Source organism: Trachemys scripta, chromosome 1 (assembly GCF_013100865.1).
Source record: "Trachemys scripta elegans isolate TJP31775 chromosome 1, CAS_Tse_1.0, whole genome shotgun sequence".
Classification (NCBI taxonomy): domain Eukaryota; kingdom Metazoa; phylum Chordata; order Testudines; family Emydidae; genus Trachemys; species Trachemys scripta.
Genome location: NC_048298.1, coordinates 142,602,900 through 142,622,981, shown reverse-complemented (window position 1 = coordinate 142,622,981; position 20,082 = coordinate 142,602,900). Strand labels below are relative to the sequence as shown.

Below are 20,082 nucleotides of genomic sequence, written 5' to 3'. Positions count from 1 at the left end.
GGGTTAGAATTAAAGCTGAGTTTCAGCTGAATTATAGTTCTCACTGCTGCTTAGCCTATTATACTTTCTCCTTCCATAGCACTTTTAATCTGAAGATCTTAATGTGCTTATCAACATTAATTAAAGATTTCTTACAACCCCTGTGTGAGGGAGATAAATATTTTCCAAATAGAAAAATGGAGGATAGGGAGATTTAGGGTCAAAATGTTCAAATTAGGCACCAAAGGGACCTGATTTTCATGGGAACTGAGCAGATGCTCATCACCTCTGAAATCAGGCCACCTCTGTTAAGTGTCTATCATGGGGATTTAAGAACCAGAATTTGAAAACACTGACCTAAATTACTTTCCTAACTGCTGTTGGAGCCAGGAATAGAAACTAGGTTTTCTGACTCCTAGCCCCTGTTCTAAATTGTCTGTAATAGACACTGCCCCCTCCATTCCTATGCTTTGATCTGTCATTTGCAAAAGTATCAGAAGTGCAGTCAAACTATTCATTCAGCATTTCTATTAGAGCTAATGCTCCAACAGCATTGTTTTGCTACTGTATCACATTAAGGGCCCGATCCAAAACCCAATGAAAGCAGTAGGAGTCTTTCCATTGACTTCAGTGGTCTTGGATCAGGCCCTAACTTTCAGTCCTAATAACACCATTACCTGGACTGCTCTAATTTTGTCTGCCAGTGAGATACCTGCGTTAATCTGTCCTTGCTGCATGAGGGGGAAAGGAGAAAAATAATGAAAATTAGATAAATAGCACAGTATTTTATAAGCATGAATGGTTCACAAAATAACTCATGAAAGGAAGTATTTCTCTTATTAAACCATGCTATGTTAATGTGTCTGATGACTTCTGACCTGGACTGATTACAAGCATAGTTTGCAACACGCATTGGTCAACCATGTTAGTAATTACATTTTGCTCTTTTATAGCACTGTGCATCTAAAAAACTCAATCTTCATAGCACCCTTGTGAGATAGGTAAGAGTTATTAGCCCCATTTTACAGAAGGGGAAACTGAGGCAGAGACAAAATGTTCATAGGGAGAGTCAGACAGTGCTTGAACTCTTCCTTTCCCCTCCCATGCGCTAACCACTAGAGCATACTGTCTCTCATTTCTGCTTCTCACTATCCTTTGTATGATTTATGACAACAGCAGGTCTTATTGGATTGTTCTACCTGAAACTCTGCCAGTAGTCTTCAGTTTGCTTTGATACTGTCTTCCTTGGTGGACTTTGGAGCTGAGAATCCACAGCCTGCTCATATAACTCAACTATCTGAGCTGCAAGATAAGGGGAGGTTATTTCACTACTGATGTAAATTCAGTATTAAACACTGCAAAGTGTTCATTAATTACGAATAGTTCAAAGCAGCAGCAAATATTTCTTTAATGCATCATTATGTCATCCAATTAAAAGTTGCTGTTTAAAAATGGTTCCTCTTAACTTATTTGATTCCTGTGAGTCAGATCTCCTTACTGTTACTCATACAAACAGTTTCATCTGCATAGCATAGGAGATTGAGCTGGATTCTTTTCTGCCTCATGCATCATTGGAAAACTGTCAGCCAGGCCTGAATATAGAACTTTATCACTGGTTATGATGTAAGAAGAGCTGATGGATTTCTTCATCACAGGTTCAAATGTAGAATATCAACAGTTAGGAAATTCATCTTTCCGGAGGTAGAGATCACTGATACAGAATAAACATGTATTCCTCCTGTGTATCACTTTAAATGATTTGTTTCTTTAAGGAACATATAAGCAAATATCTGTGAGCAGGAAAAGTTGCTGATGTTCAGCTAGTGTCTGACTGGTTAGCAATACTTCAGCTCCCAAGGGATCTTCTTTAGTTTCACTATATTTAATGGCTGCTGTAAAACTGCCATAATCAAAATTCTTATGGAAGTAACTATTGTTTCAATATGTATTATGGAGAAAAGCCAATCATTCCACAGCTAAGACTGTGTTTTTCTTTCCTGTAAATTCTATAAATGTACTATTTAGTTTAAGTTATACTTTTGAACTTTGGGTCCAAAGGAAATTTTTTATTGTAAAATTCAGGAGGATTTGACCATCTGTTTTGGAGAGAAAAGTTTTAAAAAAGCCATTGACTGGTTTGTTTTCAGAAGTCTCCAAGGGCTAGTTTTCCAAAGGGACTAGGCCTTGCAACACTGGTAGGTGACCTAATGGCCAGTGGAATTCACAGCCCAAAGTTAGGCACTCAGGCACCCCATTCATTTTATGGGGAGAGTTAGACACCTACAAAAGAGATTCTCAGAAGCCAGCAAACTGAGCTGGGAGCCACTTAATCCAGCTAGGAGTGAAATGCAGGGGAAAGGGGCAACGTTTAAGGCCCAGATTCACAAAGGTGCTTAACCCGCACTGATCTAGGCCTTAGTGTTCTTGACTCAAAGGCTGGAGAGAAGCACCTGGCTCTGCCTGAGATTGTCAGCTGTGAACCATCTCCTGGCATTAGGTGCCTAAATCAGCTCAGCTTTCTTCTGGGGGGAAGAGACAGAGGTAGGGCACCACTCCTACCTGGGATGTAGGAGACTTAAGTTCAAGTCCCCACTTCAAATCAGGCAGGTTGGGAATTCAAATATGGGTCTCCCACATCTATTAGGCATAATGGAACATGCACAATAATCCATCCCTCGAAATTCCTGACCTGCTTGCAGATTTAATTTAATGGTGTCTAGTTTAGTTTAATTAGGCTTGAATAAAGACTGGGAGTGGATGGGTCATTACACAAAGTAAAACTGTTTTCCCATGGCTAATTTCCCCCCGCCCCCACTGTTACTCACACCTTCTTGTCAACGGTTGGAAATGGGCCATCCTGATTATCACTAAATGAGTTTTTCTTCTGCTGATAATAGCTCACCTAATAGCTCACCTTAATTAATTACCCGCCTTACAGTTGGTATGGCAACACCCATTTTTCATGTTCTCTGTGTATATATATTTTCCTACTGTATCTTCCACTGCATGCATCCCATGAAGTGGGTTTTAGCCCATGAAAGCTTATGCTCAAATAAAGGTGTTAGTCTCTAAGGTGCCACAAGTACTCCTCATTCTTTTTAGAAGTAAAAAAGGGATCAAAAACCAGAGGAAACAGACTAATGTGCATAGCATTTAAAAGGATCACTTCACCAATGTTTAAAAATCATGGGAGCATTTAAAATACAGAGCTTTATTTGTTCATACCTCTAGTGTTGAGATCTTCAGATGATTTCTCCAAGTTAGGGAAAGACTGCAATGAAGACAGAATAATTATGGATATGTAACAAACAAGACCTTGCACAACAGTACCTACCCTTTGAGAGAGTTTTTATCCCCAAACAAGCGTTCTGTCAATCTGAGGCTACAAATGGGGTCCCCTCAGCATGCCTGGAAATGTGAGCTAGGAAACAAAATATCTCTAAAGTACAGAGCAATGGGAGTCAAGGAATGGGGCGTGGGGGGGTGCGTATGCAGTAGACACAGCCACATGAAAATGAGATGGGACCTCTAGGACCCTTGGCAATGTGCGCAAGAGAGTAGCCGATGAAATGTATACAAACCTGAGAGTCACTAATGGAGAGTGAATTTAATCTGATTCTCATGTGTGATGAGTTAATTCCTCAGAATACTTTGTTTCAGAATTTGTTAATGAGTTTGCAGTGTACAGAGAATTAAAAGTGATAGGACTGCATTTGCCTTATGGTCTGTTTCTGCTAGGTAAGGGTGGCTTTGCAGAGACAGAGGTGCATATATGTGTTGGTTGCACCATTTGACCTTGCAATGGCACAGCATATCCATACTGAAAACCAGTCTGTGGCACTCCCTTCATTTGCAGTGTACTGTGGGACCTCCCATGGAATCTCCCTCACATTTTCCAGCACAGTTCTCCAAAGTAGATTATTAAAAAAATTAGAAAAGTATAATAGGACTCTAATCATATTCTGCCGTTTATGCATTAAATTACATCACAAGTCCCACTCCCTACCAACCCATTACTCCAAACTGGTATGTTAAGGCTGGGATCAGATAAGGATTTTTTTGCCTGAGACTTTCCACTTATGTTGGATTCTACTGAAAGTCCCAATTGTTTATTTCAATCTGTTTCTAATACGAGGGCCAGTTCTGCTTGAGTATTCATGCACATGCATATTGCAGTGCGCTGCCTTTATGCTCCTTTAAGTGGCCAAAGCACCTCTCTCCCTCTCCTTAAAAAACAACAAGGAGTCCGGTGGCACCTTAAAGACTAACAGATTTATTTGGGCATAAGCTTTTGTGGGTAAAAAAAATGCACTTCTTCAGATGCATCTCCTCTCCTTGCCGATCTCTAGTCCTGGCGTCCTGGGATGTAGTATGATGATCATTACCACATCTAGATGGAGGTATGTCACTTCTTCGTTACACTGAATATTTCTAAGTTGTATTCTTTCATGTGATGCAGGCCAACACTTATGCTGATGTTCTATTTAGTGAAATCCCATTGGCTGCTGCAAAAATGTGAAGCCTTGAGCCCTATATTTGATCTGAACTAATAGTTCCTTTCCATCTCTTGTGCCTTTCCCCACAGGCATCATTTTAGAAAAATTGTGGAGGAGTGGCACAGTTGTGTCAGCATACAGAACATGATATATGATTATATTATATCTTGCAAAATCTTGGGGGGAAGAGCAAAGCAAGGTTGGGGGAGGCAACTAGCTCCTTTGCCCCACAGTAAAGGACGTCCCTGTCTTTCCCCTAGGATTCTGAGATAAGCATGCTCTGAGCAGAATCTGGAGGAGCAGGTCGCTCTTGAATAGTTCCTCTGCCTCAGTCAATTCCCTATGTTCCCCACTGGAAAAACTGCACCAGTTGTACCCACAGTGCCTGCATATGATGTAAGCACCTCCAGGGCAATGGGGGAAGACAAGTGTCTGGAACACCACAATATGCTATGTTTGAGAGTTGAGATGTATTTGGCCGTGTGAGGTGTTTTACTTAGTTGTACTTATGTTCTGTGGCAGTTTGGGGATATGTCTGTGTCAACTTAGGAATTTCATTTTGGTTTTGTGATTGCCTGTTGTAATTTCTACCTCTTTTCTTTAATGTAATCTTTCATATGAGTATTTCTTTAGCAGGAACCTGGCACTAAAGCAGAGATTATGTTTTGGAAGCTACGACAGAGCAATGAAATGGCTATGAAAATTGAAAGGCTTTATCCCAGGGGTAGCAGACCCACTGACTTTGAAAGAACACTCTTCATAGAAACCTGTGTGTCTGGGAGAAGGGGGCTGGAATCCCCCAGTCTAAATACACAGCTGGGAGAACTGTAGTTTCTCTGCTTGACCACCTCACCCAGAGGTTACAGCGACTGCTTTGAAAGGCAGCTGCTTTTTCTAAGCTAAGGAAACAATTCCATTGCCAGAAACAGAAGACCCTGAAGGAGAGAGTAGAGGGGACTTTGCCTCCCCTCAAGGACTCGGACAAAACCCAGTATTCACAAGAGGTGGTGAGGACACAGAGGGATTGTGTTCAGTAGTTTGTTGTTTTCCACAGATCTCTCACTCTCTTGTGCTTTTTAAGAACAAAGTGTGTGTATAAGAAATTCCTTTCCTAAGCCTGCGTTTCCTTGCATTACTGCCTCACTGTTCCCGAAAAGGTTAACTACAAACCAGAGCTCCCACAGCCAGATAGTCTCTGGAGGAAATGTATCTAACCAATGGGGGTCAGGGGTGGGCCAGGGAGGGGCTTGGGAAGGCTGAGCCACTGGTTCCAGGGTCCAAGCTGCAGGGTCCCATTGTTTAAGACCGGTGTCAGGCATAGAAGTCCGCATCTGGTAGTGCACCGGAGTTACCCAGAACTAAGGATAGTGACCAGTCACTACCCAGGCTCAGGGAGCTACGCAGCATATGGGAGTCAGTCATTGGATCCTATCACAACAGACAGTGTCAGCTCAGAGGGCAGGACTGGACCTCCTCTAGATTACAAACTATTCTGGGTGTGGCGCTCTCAATCTCTCCTGTTGAAACTACTCCACTTTATAAATATAAATAATGAAATATTCATTGGAGCAGGGTCCAGAAATATAACAGGCACCATCATCACAAGCAGCAGCCATTGCTGCTGTTTTGTGAGTCTAGCCCCAAATTTTTGTGTTCCGGCCAAAAGTATTTGGTGAATTCATGTCAAATTCACAAATAGTTTCAGCCCAACCAACCCTACATTTTTCATCTGAAAATTTTTGCCCAGCTTTGCTCAGGAATTCTATGCTCAAATGATATCAGATGTAGAAAACTAACAGTACTAACCAGCACTACTAACCAGCACCCCCTGGAAGTACCGAAAATTTCAAGACAATCTGAGTAAGCACGTGGATTTTAAGAGCGCTTAGAAGAGTCAACTTTTAAACAGAAAGTGCTGCTCAACCTGAACTATAGTAGAGCTGGTGTTCTGCTATATTACATCCTAAGATTTTGTTTGTTATTTTGTGAATGGATATGATGTATTTTAGAGGCACGGCAAGCACCTGGCATGGTTGCTAGCAGAAGTGACAATGCCATATTGTTCCTGGTGTAAACAGAGCCTGAGTTTCATTAATTGGTTTTGAAAAAAAACAATTAAAAATGAAGTTCTCTCACCATAACCAGTTTGAGGAGGTCAGCAGCATTACCCTTCTCTTCCTCTGTTCTTGGTTCTTTAATGGTCATCTCTTGCATCTCATCTTCCTGCTTCAGGATGTAATCTATGTATTCCTAGTGGAGCAGTGAATAAAGGATATGGGAGATGCAACTTTTTGTTTTACAGAAGTAAACATAATGGACATTCATATGGAGGAGAGTTTACTTACCAGTAAGTGAGGTATATATTGCCTCTGAGGATTCACACTGTCAGGGTCAAGAAATTATGGTGGAGCTCTATTTGTCTATTTAAGCTTACAAGCTCAGTTAGATGGAAAAGTAGGGACCATAGGTAGGGCTAGGCTCACATCCCTATCCAGATGGCAAGCTACATGCAAGGATTCATGAACAGGCATTCTTCCATACGTCTTTGAATTCCAAAGAAATGGGGAAGGAGAAGAGAAAGCTTGTGCCCTCTCCTCTAGCTCTTGGCTAGGTTCTGACCAAGTAAGTCTCTAGCTTAAAAATTCTTCTATAACAAAAGAAGTTTTCTTCTAACGTAAGTAGTTTCAATCTACCTTCTCATGACTGACAATGGGGATCTACAGAGGCAACTTTCTAAGGAGAAATATTGTCTTTGCAATTGTACTTAGGATCATGTTCTCTGCTCTACTCCACAAATGCAGTTCTGTTATGTCTGTGAAGTCATGCAAAGAATTAGTGGCTATTAGTGGTATCAGTTCTGTCTGTCTTCATCTTTCTCTACTGATCATTGTAAGTCACTTATTCCTGGAATAGCCAGAAAACTGGTATTCCATGGACAGAGTTACATTTCTGGTTAATATAATCATTACAAAGGTCTCTGGAATGCCCATAATTGCACTGCTTCTTTCTAGGGGTTCCTTCTTATTCTGAGGGCCATTTGCAGACCTAATTTATAATCTTTTAAATGCAGAGACCTAACCTGGGAATTTGGCATAAGAAGTTTAAAAATTTGCCCCCTTCTAAAAGACCAATATGTAAATCAGTATATGTATGTAATGCAAATGGGTAAAACTGAGTCCTGCTAGAATGATGTCTCAAATGTGTAAGAGATGTAAGCAGTCAGTGTATCTCTATTGCAACAAGACCTTTTTTCAAATATACTATAAAAATCAAGTGACTACATTAGGGTACTTCCTCTACACATAGCACATATTGCCATATCTCCAAACTTTCAAACCTACCAATGTGTAAACCAGTCACATAAAATGTGTGACAAATGACTGAAATGTGAATCACCTGTGTTTTGTTATGCATTGTACCATAATTGACAGATGATAATGTTTTTTAATTATAAAATCTATTTTAAGGATGTTTTCACTGTGTAAATTAAATAAACTAATTATTTAAAAAAGAAAACTGAGAAACCAAAATTTTAAACCCCAATATATGGAGATATACCTATCTCATAGAACTGGAAGGGACCCTGAAAGGTCATTGAGTCCAGCCCCCTGCCTTCACTAGCAGAACCAAGTACTGATTTTGCCCCAGATCCCTAAGCAGCTCCCTCAAGGACTGCACTCACAACCCTGGGTTTAGCAGGCCAATGCTCAAACCACTGAGCTATCCCTCCCCCTAGGGTCAACAGGGGGTTGATATGGGTCAACAGCAGGGTTTGAACCTTGGATTTTCAGATCTCCAGCTAAGAACACTAAGACTTGAAAGATAACTTACATCTTTTTATAGACCACTCACTTAAGAGAGATGTGACACATTTTGCCAGAGGGTTCCAGAACTATTTGATAGAGAGCAGTAGAATGATGAAGATCAGGAATTCTGGGTTCTATTTCTAGCTCTGGGGAGTGTGTGTGGGGGGGGAGTGTGATCTAGCGGTTTGAGTGGTGGTTACAGTCAGGAAGGCCAATCACATAGATTTGGCACATTAATTGTGACAGGCAGGATCATATTACATACCTGCATTCTATTCCCACCTCTGACTACAGTAATCCTCTGCTACCTCCCCAGTTAGCTTATTTATCAAATGAGTGGAATGAAGTGCGTGGCAATATAAAGAGCAGTCAGCAGAGGAGAGACTAGATCTCCTGATCGCCTAGCTTTCATTTCAGTGGATTTTCCCCTACGTTAAAGGGAATTTTAATAGGCAGCTCTCTCATATCTGTGGAGCATCACCTGATGCAGCAGAAATGCAGAATGCCCTTCCAAATCCGGTGCACTTGAGAGTTCTGTATAGTGTGGGAGAGCCTGCTGTTCTAAAACAGAGTATCGTGAAAATGTACCAAGTAGGAAATGAAGAAATACACATTTTGGACTGAGTTTCTTTTTCTCTGTGTCAGAAACAAAAATATAAAGCTTATTTTTCTCTTACATTTTTTCTCAATGTTTAGTGCTTTTTTGCTGAGTAGTTAAGTGATGACACTAGGCTTAGTATTGTAAAATAATCCCAAGAAACACATTTAATCTGTATAAAATGAAACAGACTAAAGCTGTCCTATTTTCATCTGGGAGATGCAACCTGTGATGGACATGGAATTGCTATGTATTGATATATGAATACTGATGTTTAACAATGCTATGAATACTGTAAATGAACCACTCAGTGAGGTAAAGTTACAGTATAACTATGGAGGGTTATTAAAATTTCCTCTATGACTGCACTGATTTAACTTAATAAGGGGCTTTGGGAAGAGCAAACGAGAAAGCAACACAACAGTTCTAGAGAATGACAATCCAGCATGCACTTGAAAGACAATGAGCCAAGCTGTTAGCTTCAAGTATCCTGTCTCCAAGGAAGATGCAAACTTATTTTGTCAGCCTGGGAACTTGATTCTGAGAAGAACACTAAAATGTAAAAAGTACTTCTCATGGGGACGAGGGGGCATTGCCATTTGTCAGTAGGAAGTTTCTAGGGAGCCAGGTTGACAGAGTGTGAAAGCCTCTGTGGAAGGAGTATAAAGAAGTAGGGAAGTCCCAGAGCCAGGGATTGGTAAGTCTTAGAAACAAGCTAGATAGGCACACAGTCTGTTTTATTGTTTAAAAATATGTTTTCTCTGAAATGCTTTTGTTTTAAATAAAAAATACTTTGTTTTAAGGAAGCTGGTTGGTCACTGCTTACCACTGTCACTGCCTTAGAAGGTATGGATTTAAATTAGACCTGCTGAGGTAAATCAGGATTGATACACAGGGGACTGCAACCCAGAGCCTAGTCTGAGAGTGGGAGAATCACATGATTCCACCTTGCGAGACAGGTGGGAGAACACTTCAACCTCTCCAACCACTCGGTGACAGACTTGAGGGTGACAATTTTGCAACAAAAAAACTTCAAAAACAGACTCCAAAGAGAGACTGCTGAACTTGAATTAATATGCAAATTAGATACAATTAACTTAGGTTTAAACAGAGACTGGGAATGGTTGTGTCATTACACTGAATTTTTTCCCCCATGTTAAGTTCTCCTCACACCTTCTATGGGTCATCTCGATTATCACTTCAAAGGTTTTTTTTTTCTTCTGCTGCTGATAGCTCATCTCAATTGATTGGCCCCTTACAGTTGGTATGCATACTTCCACCTTTTCATGTTCTCTGTATGTATAAATATCTTCTGTCTGTGTGTTCCAGTCTATGCATCCGAAGAAGTGAGCTGTAGCCCACAAAAGCTTATGCTGAAATAAATTTGTTAGTCTCTAAGGTGCCACAAGTACTCCTGTTCTTTTTGCGGATACAGACTAACACAGCTGCTACTTTGAAAGGTGATGACTAGAGACCTGAGACGGAGAGGGGTTGCGCTTGGAGAACCTAGGAGGTGTCAGAGGTGCAGTTAGCCCCGGTAACTGTGACACGACCCATAGAAACTAAAGGCGCAGAGTGGATCTTTCAGGTCAGTCTATAAATGGGCTGCCCCTCACTCATAAAGATGACCAATAGGTTGCATTTCAGAACTCTATGGGTCACTTTTGACCCATGGTCTGCACTTCAGACAACTTGGATTATCTGATGAGATTAAGGGCACCTATTCTATATTAGCTCAGTTCATAGTGTAATGAGGTGTGACAATTTGGGGAACTGGTCAATCCATAATTAATAATTTCTGGCTGATGTTGTGAAGTTGTTATTATGAAATTGTTGAATCATGGAATACCTCTGTATGGAGCTGGAATCCACCATTTGCTGATGTCTGTGCCAGGCCAGGGACAACAAGCATTAAACCTTAAATGGTTGCCTATTCAGGTTCAAACACCTTTGGACAATGGGTTGGCTGAGGTTAGGAGAAGCTAGTCTGTCCAAGGCCTCTGAAAGGAGGGGAAGTGGAAAATCCAAAGCAGGAGCAGAACAAAGGAACCAGGTATTGATAGGGGGACATATAAATTCAAGAGTTTCACTGAGACAGTAGCAGGAAGCTTTAGGAGAGAGGAAGAGATGGACAGCCTATCTTAGCAGGGGGGTTCAGTTTAACTGTGGGACCAGCCAAGGGCAGGGAAAGTTAGCTGACCTAGAGAAAGCACCATGATTCTGAAGAGAAACCATGAACTGCAGAAGGATCCCAGATACCCCAGAGGACTTGACTCAAGCCCAGAGCAGTGAGGAGCTCTGTGTATTTCTTGAGTTACCTAAGTAAAGAATATGGTGTTTTAGAATCCTGTGTAAAGTCCGTCTGTATGTCTGCTGGCTTTCACTATTGCATGCTCCTGAAGAGGTAAACAGTAAAACTGATGGCTCACACCTTTGGTGGGACTTCTGCAGAACATGCTGCTGCAGAAGCTTGGGGGAAATGGCATTAGTTCCAGGGCCTAGGTAATTGGACTATGGGGCCCGCACTGCCAAGAGGCATCAGACATGAGGTCTGCACCTGAAGAGTCTCCAAGTCAGGGATATTGCCTAAACTGTGCTCAGCCCTTGGAAGCTGAGGCCACATGGGATTCAGTGTTTTTGATCCCCTCAAAGCAGTCTGGTTAGTGTCCAGGGAAGAGCTCAACCAGATCTGTGACATAAGACACCTTTAATTAATATCTGAAATAAAAATTGATCACATGAAATGTAAACTTCTCTAAGATTATTTAACCTATTCTTTGAGGTCTATTTTTACACCAAGAGACATGCAAGAGTCTAATTAACAGAGATGGGGAGTTCAGCCCATACATTTGGGGTAAGAAGAGGCCCTGGGTATAGGATTTTGTTTTATTTGTTAAAGGGGCTGCACTGTGGACATATCCTTGGTCCAAAATGTAAATTTTGTAAGTGGAAAACAAATTAAAGAATGAAAAACCCCCAATATGAATAGAATTTTAAAATATTCCAATTAAAAATGTTTGTTTTGGCATTCACACATTCCTCTTTGATATTGTGAATAAAAATGACAACAATTTGTGCACCTAGAAAGTGAGTATACATGAAAGTGAACAGGCCAGTCTAGTTCTGCTGCTGAAGCTGAGTGAACTGTGAAAAGTTATGAAATAGTCTAAACAATTATTTGATTTTCAGCATTGTGTCAATGGCAATACATGCTATTAATAATAGAGGGAAGATTGTTTTTAAATGAATTTTATGTGGTTTCCTTTAAGTGATTTTTTCCTAGTAGAAAGCGTTGTCTGAATGACAGCCATACAGACTGTTTATCCCCAGAAAAAGTACAGCACAGGCACTGGCAGAAAAACTCCCACAACACACCTTGCGTCAATGTGGCTCAGCCCTGACACAGCCTTATCTTCACTACTAAAAAAAAAAAAAAAATGTGTTTTACAATTGGAATAACTAATGTGAGTGAGCTATACCGAGGAAAAGAATAGTGAAAACAAGGCACTTTAGTTTTATTGTGAAATAAACTAGGCAAGGTCAGCATCCTACCCTATCTGGGGTTTATATATTTTATGTAACATATATATAATATTGATGTATTTTATATTTATATAAATTTAACGTATATTAAAATGTTTATATACATATATTAAATATTTATGTAAATTTATATATTTGTACAAGGATTATTGGATTCCAAGTAACTGACAGCTCTTGTCTCAGGGGTGTGTGAGAAATATACGCTACTTGATTTGTCAGCAAATTTCTGTTTACTGAGAGAATGAAGTTACTATGACTGCATTACCTTGAGGGACAGCTGCAGCTTCAGTCTCAGCTCATCACTGATTGGCTCATACTGGATCAGCTGACGGATTTGTAGCACATTAGGGCATTTTAGTACAGGTGCTGGAGAGCCAGTCAGCTCTTTGGATCCTATGCACAGACCTTTCCAAATATGTGTGCCAAATGGTGGACCTGGAATCTTCCTCTGAACACAATCAACAACGAGCAAACAGAGCAGGAGATTATTTATTATACTGACATGGAAGGTTCTCAACAAGTCAGAAAGCAAGGTTATAGAGATACTTACATGAAAATGCATCCTGCTCACATAGCAAGAACTGCAACTTGGGCTAGATAAACTCAGAGACTGAATTTCAGGCTAGGGTGTTTCTTAGCCCAGTGTCAAGGCTGGATCCCCACTTTGAACTTTAGGGTACAAATGTAGGGGCCTGCATGAAAACTTCTAAGCTTAACTACCAGCTTAGCTCTGGTTCGGCTGCCACCATTTCAATGGATTCCCTTCCTGGGAAGCCTTGAAAAACCTTCACCAAATCCCTGGTGAAAACAAATCCAAAACCCCTTGGATCTTAAAACAAGGAGAAATTAACCATTCCCCTCCTTCCTCCCACCAACTCCTGGTGAATCAGTTCCAACCCCCCTGGGATCTACAACAGGGAGAAATTAACCATCCCCCCTCCTTCCTCCCACCAACTCCTGGTAAATCAAGATCCAAAACCCTTGGATCTTAAAACAAGGAAAAAAATCAATCAGGTTCTTAAAAAGAAGGCTTTTAATTAAAGAAAAAAGGTAAAAATCATCTCTGTAAAATCAGTATGGAAATTAACCTTACAGGGTAATCAAACTTAAAGAGCTCAGAGGACTCCCCTCTAGTCTCAGGTTCAAAGTACAGCAAACAAAGATAAACACTCTAGTAAAAGGTACATTTACAAGTTGAGAAAAACAAAGGAAAACTAACACGCCTTGCCTGGCTATTTACTTACAAGTTTGAAATAGGAGAGACTTGTTTAGAAAGATGTGGAGAACCTGTATTGATGTCTGGTCCCTCTCAGTCCCGAGAACGAACACAAACAACAGCCTTCCCCCCCCAAGATTTGAAAGTATCTTGTCCCCTTATTGGTCCTTTAGGTCAGATGCCAGCCAGGTTACCTGAGCTTCTTAACCCTTTACAGGGAAAAGGATTTTGGAGTCTCTGGCCAGGAGGGGCTTTATAGTACTGTACACAGGACAGCTATTACCCTTCCCTTTATAGTTATGACACCCAGGATCTATAGTTATGACCAAGTTCACAGGGCATCCTCTCAAGTTGTTATGCTGAAATGTAGAAACGTGTCCCAAGACATGAAGTTTGGATCCCTCAAAGTCAGTGGTGTTTGGATTTCAGAGTTTTATTTTACAAAGGTGAGAGTAGGTGCAAAGTTTGGATCCAAATCTGATTTACCCTAATCTAATTATGAATGTAACCAGTGAAGTTAGGGGACAGTGAATTCCTGCATGTCACATGCTTATTACATTAACACATCCTAATCTAATGGAACCTAATCTAATCAATATTTTCTGATGAGGATGCCCTCTGAATTGTCTTAAAGAGACAGCATGGTTTTGTGGCTAAAACATGGGACTGATGAGATTAGAGTTCTGTTTCTGGCTCTGGGCTAGACTCAATGTGTGATTTTAGTCAACTCAACTAACATCTTTGTGCTTCAGATTTCCATCTATAAATTGGGAATAATAATATTTACCCATCTCACACAGATGTTGTGAGGTTTAATTAATTTAAGTACATAAAGTGCTTGGAAATTCTCAAATAGAAATTGATAGAGTGATGTCCTGTGTTATGCAGAGGTTAGACCACATGATCACAATGGTTTCTTATGGCTTTATAATCTATGAATCCAATCTACAAGTGCTATGTACAAATAATAAATATAATAGTTAATAATAGAGTAACATCAATGCCTAATAGCAAAACAGGGAGAAAAAAGAGTTTTGAAAGATTTATACCTCAAATGGAGGAAATGTATCCCAGTTCCTGGACTGGAGGCTAGGAGGAACAATATTGGATGATTCTCTCTTCATTACCCAGGGAGAAGTTTCAGTCAATGGACGGAGAACAGTAATACTTAGAACACCTGGGTCAAAAACATTTCAATAGAAGTAATTTTGCATCCAAATTGGATGGAGAATTTGATGAAGGGTTTTGAAATCTTCAGATGAAAGAACATATGTAAATGTAAAGCATATTATTACTGGGCTGTGAAAATGAATGCAAGAATGTAATACTGATGGTTGGAGACAATACTGGATCACAATGTGGCTGCAAGATAGGTAAGTATTGGATTAGGATCACCCAACTTTGCCAAACCACAGATTGTATTTGCAACTTGCCAGGAGTCTGAGGGATACATCTAATTTGCATATTAAGGAGTGCATGACCTCATCTTGAGTAAGGAGCTGCAGACCATGAAAAAACTACAGCATTGCACCATCTTGAGCTGCATATGGAACTCTTACTTAGGCTACACTTCCATATTCAATGTAAGCATTGTTGTGAGCTGCATTTTATCCTATTTTACATTTCACTTTCAGATCACAGGTAATTAATTACTTGTAATTATTATTCTGTGATGAACTCTAGCTTTTTTTAAAAAAAACAACAACAACAACCTACAGGTGTCTTAATTATCAAGTCTTCAAGAGTGATGCAGTTTTCAGATCTTTCTTAAAGTTTTCCTCTCCTACCAGACCAAAAAATCCACTTAGCCCTTTATTCTACCTCATACACTACATAAGAAATTTACATCACTGTGAGTTGTTCTGTCACAATGATACAGTGTTCCATAAGCATATAAAAGCAGAAAAGCCCCACTGTCAATATAGCAAAAATAGCCAAGTTAGTGGTGGGAAGGCCCTAAAAGTTTGAAGTCTGAAGAAGCATCCTAAAATCTGGATTCTTATCTGAACCTATAGAGGCCACCACATACCTAACTGTAGCCATCTTTTTAGGGGGAAGCCCAATGGTTTGCCACTCTCAGACAGAATGCTGAGGGTGATTAGCAGGCCTGCTTCCTCGTCTGGCAGTTTCATGGAACATATCCTGTCTCCCCTCCTGAACTTCCCACTTCTGCCCTCCTGATTCTTTTGTTGTGTTCCCCTTCCTCTTTCCAGTGCCAGTGGCAGTTTTACTGAAGTTATTCAATTTATCTGCTGGGAAGCCATTTATTTTTGGTGGAAGCAACACTTCAAATTGTGTAAAACCTGATAGGGTGAATAGTGGGATGGTTGTTCTCAATTCCTCCCTAGATCAGCCATTGGGAGAATTGTACCCTTATTGTACTACTTCAGGGGTTGGCAACCTACAGCACGCGTGCCAAACACGGCATGCAAGCCGATTTTGAGCAGCACACTGCTGCCTGCCCTGTGAGAGGAGGAGGAGGAGGGGAGGAGGGTCCCCAGCCCCATTCAGCCCCCCTGCCCACCACTCTCCCCTGTGGGGGCAGGAGGCAGAAGCTTGGTCCTGCGGCAGCCAAGTTTCCCCCTCCCCCTGCTTCTTCCCCCAGCGTGGTGCTTTCCTGCCCCTCCTTCTTCCCCTCCCTCGCCCTGTGCCGATCAGCTGATGGCCCTTGCGAGCGGGAGGGGGAGCGAAGCAGAGCCGAGCCGCAGCGTGCTCCCTGCTCCATAGAGGAGGCAGAGAAGAGGTAGGGACGGGGCCTTGGGGAAGGGGGTGGAACAGGGCATATCCCTTCCAGCCCCCTGCCATGAGCCGCTCAGGGCAGGGGGCTGGGAGCACCCTCATGAGCCAAGCACCCCAGCCCTCTGCCCTGAACCCCCCCACACACCCAGCCTTCTGCTCTGCACCCCCCATGCCTCCCAGCCCTCTGCCCTGACCCCTGAACACCCCCCACACACCCAGCCTTCTGCCCTGAACCTCCCACACACCCCAGCCCTCTGCCCTGAGCCCTGAACCCACCCCCTGGTCTGGGGTCCCGGCTGCCAACCCCTTTCCAGCCGGGGTCCCGGCCGCAGGCCCCGCTCAGCCTGCGCCGGCCTAGGTGAACAGAACCCCAGGCTGGAAGTGGGCTGAGCAGTCTGGCGGTGTAAGATCAGCATTTTAATTTAATTTTAAATGAAGCTTCTTAAAACATTTTGAAAACCTTGTTTACTTTACACACAACAATAGTTTAGTTATATAATATAGACTTATAGAGAGAAACCTTCTAAAAAACGTTAAAATGTATTACCGGCACGTGAAATCTTAAATTAAAGTGAATAAATGAAGACTCGGCACACCACTTCTGAAAGGTTGCCTACCCCTGTACTACTTAAAGCAGCCATTTTGTCATCGTATTCTCCACATTAAGGGGATACTATATATGTTTCTCTATTTGGCTTGTTTACAATTTATTTCTTTAGTGAAGGTCTGTCCCCTTCAGACACTTCCCATAGCTCGTTCACTAGGACTGGCACTGAGTCCTGGTAATTCATTTCACACAAGTCACTCCAAGCCTTCAGAGTGTAACCACTTTCAGTTACTACCATGGACCTACAGGTAGAAGGCCCCATATGCTATTAATAATCCCTGTCTAAGTTATATCTTTCAATGTCCTTAACACCAAATGCATAGAGGGTGCTTTCCAAATAGCAAAGAGCCACCATTCATAGTGATCATTTTACTTCACACATAGATATAGTTGGATGGTTAAACTAACAAGAGACATTTGGTGATTTCCCCCACCCCACAATAAATTCACAGTATCGATGTATTTAGTAGTTATTTCCATTTTCATGTATATAAAAGGATAAAAGTGTACCAAATGTGTGTTAACTTCCCCCTTAATCAATCAGTCATTCAATTGATTTACTACATACCACAGTCTTTCTATAAGTTCTTTCTTCCACATTCCCTGCCACTTTCACGTCCTGTGGAGTAGAAGCCCATGTACACTGCTACCATTGGGCAGAAATAGGATGCAGTCATCACTATGGGACTGGCGGGGTGGCAAATTTGGAGCATGAGCACAGTGGAGAACATCACTTTCATTTTTCCTACCTAAATAAAAGTTTTGTTTGTCCTGCTCCAACTATTTTAATTATTTCTAAACTGAGTTGGCAAAAAGGAAATGAAATATCCCTACCTGGACATTCTTGTACTGGCTCCTGCAAGACTGCAGTAGCTGGATCACCATATGCCAAAGCAAGGTATTCTTCTATGTCACTGTTCCGAAGGAGTTCAGTCCCTGAACCATCAGCGTAGACAATGAAGAACCTAAACAATCACCCGTACAAATCTGATTAGTTCCAGATTACATTAGAATCACACACCTTTTTCTAGAAAAGAACATTGTGATGGCATAATGAGAAAGTGGAAGTTCAAGATAGTGGCATCAAATAACTAAACAAAGACCACTGAATAAGGAAAATGCGAGCCTACAGATTCATAGAGTCTAAGGCCAAAAGGGACCATTATGATCATCTAGTCTGACTTCCAGTGCAGTACAGTCCATAAAATGTCCCCAAGATAATTCCTAGACCAGACGATTTAGAACAACATTCAATTTTGATTTAACAATTGTCAGCAATGGAGAATCCACTATGACCCTTGGTGAATTTTTCTGTTGATTAATAACTCACCATTAAAAATGTAATCCTTATTTCCTAGCTTTAGAATTTGTTTAGCATCAACTTCTAGCCTTTGGTTATACTTTTCTCTGCTAGACTGAAGAGCCCATTATTAAATATTTGTTCCCCTTGTACAGACTTACAGACTGTAATTAAATCACCCTTAACTTTCCCTTTTTTAATAGATTGAGCTCCTTCAGTCTATCACTATAAGGTATGTTATCTAATCCTTTAATCATTCTCATAGGTCTTCTCTGAACCCTCTCCAATTTATCAACATCCTTCTTGAATTGAAGACGCTAGAACTGGATACATAGCCCAAAAGGGTTTGCACCAGTGTCAAATACAGAGGTAAAATAACCTCTCTACTCCTACTTGAGATTCCCCTATTTATGCATCACAGGATCGCATTAGCTCTTTGGCCACAGCCTCACACTGGGATCTCATCTTCAGCTGGTTATCATCACTCCCAAATCTTTTTCAGAGTCACTGCTTCCCAGGATAGAGTCCCCCATCCTGTAAATATGGCCTACATTCTTTTGTTCCTAGATATATACATTTACATATAGCTGTATTAAAACACACATTGTTTGCTTGTGCCCAGTTTACCAAACTATCTAGATCATTCTGAATCAGTGACCTGTCCTCTTCATTATTTACCACTCACCCAATTTTTGTGTCATCTGCAAACTTTATCAGTGATGATTTTATTTTTCTTCCAGATCAGGGATAAAGATGTTAAATAGCATAGGGCCAAGAACCAATCTCCTGTGTGGTATGTTTGGTTTACCTGGGGGCATGTTCACCATATGTGACAGGAGTATGAACTTCTTTTGGTATTGGTACTAAGTATCCATCTTCCTCACCATCAGAATCAATGCTGGGAATGAACACAGATGTGCTGCCATCAGCCATGACCTATGATGGGAAACACAGAAAATCATTTGGGTTATGAAATCTTTTAAAAACAGGAATTTGCTACTAAGTCCAGATGCGAGGTTGCACAATTACAGTTACAGCCAAGTCATTATTTTGTGCTGGGCAGCTAAATGTCCAGGATAATAGGAATAGGAGTGGCAGAGTTAAACAAAATAAATGTTTTTGGCTAAGTATGCCATGTCAAGAATCCTAATCCTAAAAGCCAATGCATAAATAATACTCAGGGATTTTAAAGTAGACATTTGTGGGCAAATTTTCAAAGAAAAGTGTTTAAGTTCCATCTTTACAATATGCAATTGCACATACAAATGGGTACCTGCATACAAAGAATACATTTGCAGGTCAAACCAGCTAACTGCATACTTACACAAGTACTGATACACTCATGCTATTATTTATTTTACTCCTGAGGGCCTTCTGCACCAAAAAATAAAAATGATGTGCCAAAAAAATAAAAATGATGCGCACAATATTTTAAAATTCTTCAAATGTTCTTTGTCAAATAAATGTGGAGGCTCCAGCATGGCACTGGGGAGCACAGGCCACTGGCTGCACAGAGATTGGAGATCACTGTGCAGCTCCCCCCTGGAACACGGACTCAGTAGTGAGGCTGTACCCAACCTTGGCACAGCACAAGGACTGGGCCTGTCCCAGAAACACCCCAGGGCTCTGCCCCTCCATGCTAGGTGCATCAAGTGTGGGCAGGCAGGCTCAGTAAGGCAGGATCCAAGTGTGGAGGGGCTTGGTGTGGGGGGATCCAGGTGTGAGTTGAGAGGGTTCTGTGTGGGGCAATCTGGGGGATCCAGGTACGGGAAGGATCTGGATGCACAGGGGTTTGCTG

At 41.3% G+C, this 20,082-nt stretch overlaps 1 protein-coding gene across 7 annotated transcripts in view; it reads right to left on the bottom strand.

Annotated features, from left to right (window-relative positions):
• The window catches only part of SPAG17 (sperm associated antigen 17), a 280,253-nt gene that overhangs the window by 22,018 nt on the left and 238,153 nt on the right, over window positions 1-20,082 (bottom strand). For 6 of the 7 annotated variants that reach the window (XR_004647912.1, XR_004647911.1, XR_004647913.1 and 3 more), the window contains exons 32-39: window positions 19,093-19,220; window positions 17,819-17,949; window positions 14,688-14,815; window positions 12,688-12,870; window positions 6,612-6,725; window positions 3,205-3,250; window positions 1,179-1,281; window positions 657-710 (exon numbers count right to left, since the gene is read on the bottom strand). Coding sequence is in view for 4 of the 7 variants with exons in the window: in XM_034787997.1 (XP_034643888.1) it covers window positions 657-710; window positions 1,179-1,281; window positions 3,205-3,250; window positions 6,612-6,725; window positions 12,688-12,870; window positions 14,688-14,815; window positions 17,819-17,949; window positions 19,093-19,220 (887 nt within the window). In the remaining 3 variants the exon portion in view is untranslated. The remainder of the gene's footprint in view (window positions 1-656; window positions 711-1,178; window positions 1,282-3,204; window positions 3,251-6,611; window positions 6,726-12,687; window positions 12,871-14,687; window positions 14,816-17,818; window positions 17,950-19,092; window positions 19,221-20,082) is intronic. The other variant, XM_034788006.1, reaches the window with a different exon arrangement.